The 6,891-nt window shown below is 35.2% G+C and overlaps 1 protein-coding gene across 1 annotated transcript; it reads left to right on the top strand.

Annotated features, from left to right (window-relative positions):
• The first annotated feature begins 4,728 nt into the window (after positions 1-4,728).
• Positions 4,729-6,528, top strand: LOC113740739 (uncharacterized). Its single transcript, XM_027268268.1, has one exon. The coding sequence runs from the start codon at positions 4,729-4,731 to the stop codon at positions 6,526-6,528; it is 1,800 nt and encodes a 599-aa protein (XP_027124069.1).
• Positions 6,529-6,891: the final 363 nt, after the last annotated feature.

Genomic DNA, 6,891 nt, shown 5'->3' on the forward strand with positions numbered 1-6,891 from the left:
TTCGTACTGTGGAGATTTGAATGATTTAAAGAGTTGGAATCTTGTGTGATTTTGTTTTTAAGCGTTCTATATGAAGTCTGACTACTTCAGATCCTTTCCCAACTCAGAATTCAATGGCAGTATCGAGTCGACTACGTAGTTAGGTATCAGCTTGGGTAGTTGGTGCATATATTTCAAACGGCTTCTGAGGTTTTAGCAATGAATAAAATGCTTGCTTGACGATAAACATTTGGTTCTATATCTTTACCAAATTCAAAGAATCTAGATGAAAGTTGAAAATTCGTATCCGAAGCTATTTCACGTGATCCCGTACCCTTGTCCCCTGCGTGTTTTGTAATCTATATTCTCTCTTTATGCACTTAGTCTTGATGTATCTCACGCTTTGCAATTTGTTCTATTCGTAAAATGACATTTTCAGCAGTTTTCAACGGGTTGTAGTGAAGCACATTGTATTAAGTTAATGATCAACTTGTCTGGACATTGCTCTTTTGCAAGGGCCGATTTTGCCCGCCCCACAAAAATTTTTAAATACCTTTGCTGTCTACTGTAGATTTTGACACCCCCCCCCCCCCAACAAACATTTCCCACAAAAAAATCAGAGTATCATAATTCTTGCGCCTTCAAAAACATTTCATGTTTATCACTTTTCCCCTTCCTCTACAATTGCAAACCTTTTTTTTTTTTTTGAATTAACTAATCTGTGAGATAAATATGGGTGAAAGGAGGATAGGGAACTAAGAACATAGATACTAGGTAAGGTAAATCTTCTAAAGATTTTAATAAGAAAAAGGTATAAGAAATAGCGGAAGAAAGTAACGGTTGAGATGTGAGATGGAGAGAAAAAAAATTGCAGTTCAATAGTTGTTGTTACTTAGAATCTAACTTTTTACGTGAATTTTTTCTTGGGAACATTTTCATTGATCAAAATTTACCCCTCATGTTATGATCTTGAGTAACTTTTTTGTTGAATAGATTCTTTTTCGAGCAAATCAAGTGAAAATACATTAAACTATGTTTGGTATATAAAGTTGCAGCATTATTATTCTTGTAATGCAGTTGAATGAGTTATTATTATTATATAAAGTTGAATGAGTTATTTTTTTCTAACGCTATTGACACATGTTGTCATGTTATTATTATATTTTCAAATAAGGACATGTGAAGGTGTATGTATTTGTTAGAATTAATTTTACAAAAAAAAATTTTCATGCTTTCTTTTTTCAGTTAATTTTTAACTTAGGACTGTCTTATTTTTGGGCTAATGTTTCGAATTAGCAATGCTAAACAGAAACACTATCATGTTGAATCTATATTTGCCATATATTTAATTCTTATATTGCTGCTATTTTTCTAAATAAAAATGTAATTATATATATTTTAAATAATATTTTAGATGGGCCCAAGCTGTGCCTTGCACAGCGTGGAATTGTGTACAACAAAAGAGCTAATTGTGTTGACTGGAATTATACAGTTGATGTGAAGGTGGTCAATGTTTTGATAGAGAGGTTGTTATTATTGGGCCTATTCTTGTGGCAAGTTTGACAAGTTCCCAAACTTTCTCGTAAGCAGGTGGAAGTTTGATTCGCATTTCTTCGCCATTTTCCAAGGCCTTTCTTTGTTCCTTCGTCCTCCTCCGTCCAAACTCTGTGCGGACTTGCATTTTTCTTTCTTCTTTCGTCCTCTGTTCAAATTTTTTTAGAAAAACAAAACAAAACGTAAAGAATAGGAAAAAGATGCTGACCTTCATGCGGAATTGGTCAAATCTTGTACCAAACTATAGGGAGATTTTGGCATCGAAAAACATTTTTCAACTAATCATCAAAACTGTCGCGTTCTTTGACATTGTAGTAAAGTAGAAGTCCTAAAATATACGTGTAGTAATGAATATACTCTAATTTGCTCGGATATTTAGACTAATACATGGTCTAGTTTCTGTTTAATAATCCAGTCTAATACTTAAAGTTAATGGATTCCGATCTCAATATCCACAAACGCATTTGATAACAGAAAATTGAACATTTGAATTAATTAAGTGTCGCTGAATTTTTTAAATAAAATTTATTTTTAAAAATAAGTGATAAGTTGTTCACTTATCATGCATCTACAGCATAAATAGATTAGCCCAACATTTATATTTAGCCCTGGATGGATGTATTTAGCTCCAATCTAGAAGTTCAAGATTGATTTCTGCAAGCTTAGGCCTGTCAAAGTCCAAATTACAGGCTTAAGCAAAGACAGTTTAGACTTTAGATCATACAATTGTCTATTCCCATGGAAATGCACAATCAAAGTTGGGGAAAAAAAATAGTGAAGTTGACCATTGTCCACCACAAACTTCGAACACCATTGGTCCCATGGCCCCATAAGTCGTATTATTATATGTCGCTCTTCTTCCATTGGATCATTGCTGCATTTATACCCAGAACTTTCCAACATGTTTCCCATACTACAAAAGGATATAGCATTATAGTCTCATTTCCGGGAAAAAAAATATCTGCCATCCTTGCAGTTTCGAGCTCCTTTTAGAAACTGTCATCTGGGTTCATTTCATTACCCATTTGATAATTTTTTTTTTTTTTTGCTAGTTAATCACCTAAGAGTTCGATATTGTTGGAAGTCAATATCTATTAACTACACAAGTAATTCATCATTAGAGAATACCAATTTTGTCCTACCAGACACTTATTCTTCGACCTTTAATGACTTTCGTTGTTATCAGGTCCAAATTTTTCGATACTCAAACATTTATCATGATACGAAGAAGCAAGATAGCCGACCACTTTTCTTTTCCCTTTAATTTTTGAAATTATTCTTTGCCTTCTTCGCCAAATCACACAGATGTAGTGGAACACGGATTAGTTGCTCGTGATTAGTTGCATTGATCCGCGTGCAACACGGTTGCACTAATCTATTTCGATATTGATATATTGGATTTGGTTGTCAATATTTATTATTTAACCGTCTATTTTATAGGCACTCGTTAATATATATTTTAGGTGTTATATTTTTGAAAATATGAGATTAATTAGGGTTATTAAATAAATATAAAGGAGGGTCGGCAAGATTAAATACGAAAAATATATAAATATAAGAAAAAATAATAATTATTAGTACGTGTATATATATATATATATATATATATATATATATATATATATATATATATAATAGATTAGATGAATATTAGTTATGTTAACGAGTGCACTAGCGACACCCACCGGAAAAACCCATCATTTAAATCAATACATAGATGATGCAGTACTATTTTATTCCAATGTGCTTGTTGCCAGGTTGGTGCTCTATCCATCCATTGGGACAAAAGTATCACGGAAAGTGTCACAAATATTTTGTCATATTTCAGATTGAGATGGGTAATAATTCACCTTTTAAGGAAAACCAGCAGGTTTGTTTAAATATTTTACCTTTTGTGATAAGCATGAAAAGAAAATTCCCTTATTAACATATCTTTATCCTCCACTTTCAAAAATAAAATAAAATAAAACTCCGACCACAATCATTCTAATATTAGCTAGGCCAGTCATGCATGAATAAATGAAACTTGACACCTTATATGATATCACCAGACTTTTGTCTTTAGGTATTGTGAATTGTGATTAGAGTGGCATTAGAATAATTATTAAAGGGCAAAAGGATTCCAAAGATTACACTCAGGTTGAACATTAATTATTGTTTAATCTTTAGGAATAATTCCCTTGGATACCCCTTACTTCATTCATCCAAAACAGTCAAAAGGAGAAGAGAAGAACATTCTTTTTCATGATTTCATTAAGCATAGAAATTTGCCCTTGTCAAAGATGACTCTCTATGACTAAGTAGTTAATTATTACCAAAAGCAAAATGAATAAGTAGTTAATCTTCTTTCTGCCTAAACTCTTTTTTTTTTGTTTGAGCTAAAAAAAAACAAAAAGATATGATTCCAACAAAATCTTCTAGAGGAAATACAATAAATAGTTCTAATGGTATAACCTTTCCACTATTCATTTAAATACCTTGTTTGGAAAGAACAATTGCTACGTTTTCCGTGAATATATTTCTCAATCACATTTTTACCTCGTATATATCAAATCACTACAGTAATTTTTCTACAAAAAATCCAGAAAAATGCAATCCAAACATAACCGATCAATCTTCCAAACTAAAAATAGTTCAAGATTGCATGAAAAATTTCTTCGCAGTGTTCAGAGTAGTAAACCCTATCCTGTTAAAGGGGAAAAAAAAAGCTTTCCACATGGACCCAAGTGAGGTTTTTTTTTTTTTTTTTAATAAATTATGGTGCAAATAATGAAACAAAAGTCAGTCTGCTCCTGTCCTCTCCATTCTCCAAAGTCCTGCTTGGTATTTCTGCCCTCTTAATCTTATATTAATCCAGTATTAATTAATACTAATAAAATAGGTAGTATTAATTAATATCCTAGTGGAATCTTGACTAATATTTTTAGCAGTTATTATTTATTTATTATTATTCTAATTCTCTGCTCCTCCTAAGCTCGAAGCGAGTTCACATTCCCCATGCTCTCACATCACAAAACACCAAAACAAACCAAAATTCTTTCTTTCTTCATTTCTTTCTTTCTTCATTTTCTTCAAGAATCCTACTTCTACTACTCTGCCACACTACACTAACCGAAGCATCCACCTTTATCGAACCCAAATTCTCCCCAAGAATTCGATCCCAACTTTCCCAATTATTCTCATTCGTTCATTCCCATGGCTACTGAAGAAGAGGAAATCTCCATCCAAGAAGACCTCTCTCTGAAAATCAAGTTATCCAACAGGCTTGTCTTATCAGCCAAAGAAGCTGAGTCCTTCAAATCTGAATGCTCTGAACTTGCTCTTCACACCACTCAACTGATAGAGCATCTTCTCTCCCTCGCCCGCCGGGACACCACCGCCACCTTCTACGACCGCCCTATTCGCCGAGTGACGGCAGAGCTCTCCAAGATTCTGCCACGGGCCATCAGATTGGCCCGCAGATGTAAGCACAAGAAGTCAGCTAAAAACGTGCTTCGCCATGTTTTCTCTGTCTCCGTTTCAGCTGATATTGAGAAGGTCTCCGCCCAGATTAAGTCTTCCATCGCTGACCTCAAGTGGCTTGTTTCTCTGCATGATTGCACCTCGGGTTCGGTTAATCTTTCTCTTCCTCCTATGGCTTGTAATGATCCTATTCTTGCTTGGGTTTGGTCTTATATTGCTGTTTTACATATGGGTTCGGTGAAAGAAAGGACTGATGCTGCTCAAGAATTGGCTGCAATTGCTTTGATTAATGATAGGAATAAGAAGATTATAATTGAAGAAAATGGGATTGCCCCTTTACTTAAGCTGCTTAAGGAGAGTGTTACTTGTGAATCCCAGATTGCAGCTGCTTCTGCATTGTTTAATTTAGGGAATTCTCCTGAGAGAGTTTGGTTGATAGCTAATGATCATGGGATTTCGATAATCGTGAAGTTGCTTTTAGAGATGCCTCCAATGAGTGTTCAGGTTGTTTTGGTAAATTTAGTTTGGCGGATGGCGGATTTGGATGATGGGGTTAGGGAGGAATTTGGGAGGGAGAATGTAGTTAGGCCATTGGTGGTCCTGTTGGGAATGGATGTTGTTTTGGATGAGTTGGTTAAGAAGGAAGAGCCAAGAAGGACGACGAGCATGCATTCGCTTGTTTTGATGAATAGGCAGATTACTGGGAATGGGAGTAATGGTGTTTATGGTAATAGTAAAAGTTTGAATTATGGAGGGAATAGGTGGGAGAAGGAGAGGGAGAAGGAGGTGGAGTCACCCGAGGTTAAGCTTAAGCTCAAGGAAAGTTGTGCAATGGCGTTGTGGAAATTAGTGAAAGGGAACTTGTCGAATAGTAAGAAGATTATGGAGACCAAAGCATTGCTTGTTTTGGCAAAGATTATTGAGAAGGAGAAGGGAGAATTACAATTTAATTGTTTAATGACAGTGATGGAGTTAGCTGCAGTGGCTGAATGCGACGGAGATTTTAGAAGAATGGCTTTTAAGCCTAATTCACCTGCTGCAAAAGCTATTTTGGATCAGCTTTTGAGGATGATCAATGAGAATGCTGACACACAGTTGTTGATTCCAGCTATTAAGGCCATAGGATGTTTGGCAAGAACGTTTCCTGCACGAGAGACAAGGATAATTGAGCCTTTGGTTTCACTGCTGGGGAACGTGGATAAAGATGTTGTTAGAGAAGTGGCTATTACTCTGGTGAAATTTGTGTGTCCAGATAATTTTAATCATGTGGAGCATTCAAAAGCTGTCGTTGAGTTCAATGGGGTGTCAAAGCTAGTGACTTTGGTGAAGACCAATTATGGGAGCCAATTGTATGGGCTTCTGTTGCTGTGCTATCTTGCAATGCATGTTGGAAATAGCAAAGCTTTTGAACAAGTGCAAGTGTTGAGTGTTCTTGATGGGGATGCTCATGATACTCTGGCTCAGTATCCTGATTTGAGTGAACTATTTGCAAAGGCCAGACATCATCTTACTCTGTTTAAATCTGAAGCATGATTGTACCTAAGAATTTGCACCACTAAAAGGGCTATTTTTCTGTGACTATGTATTTCCATGGGAGATTCTAATGTGACATAGTTTGATGAATTGACTAGACCGTGCCTGTACTATATTTGTATATACAATAAGAAGCTGAGGTGAAAGTCATGTGCTCATAATTGTTATGAATCATGGTGTCAATTGCATTGATCAATGTCTTTAGCTGGGATGATTTGTTTGATGGAGAAATTTCTGACTGTGACTTTCATAAAATCTACAGGAATCAGTTCCTGTTACTCTTTCTTTATTCTGCATTATAAGTCTCTCTCTCTCTCTCTCAGTTCCATCATCCAGATATAGACAAATATATACAATACCTTA

Source organism: Coffea arabica, chromosome 4e, assembly GCF_036785885.1.
Source record: "Coffea arabica cultivar ET-39 chromosome 4e, Coffea Arabica ET-39 HiFi, whole genome shotgun sequence".
In the NCBI taxonomy this organism is placed as follows: Eukaryota; Viridiplantae; Streptophyta; class Magnoliopsida; order Gentianales; family Rubiaceae; genus Coffea; species Coffea arabica.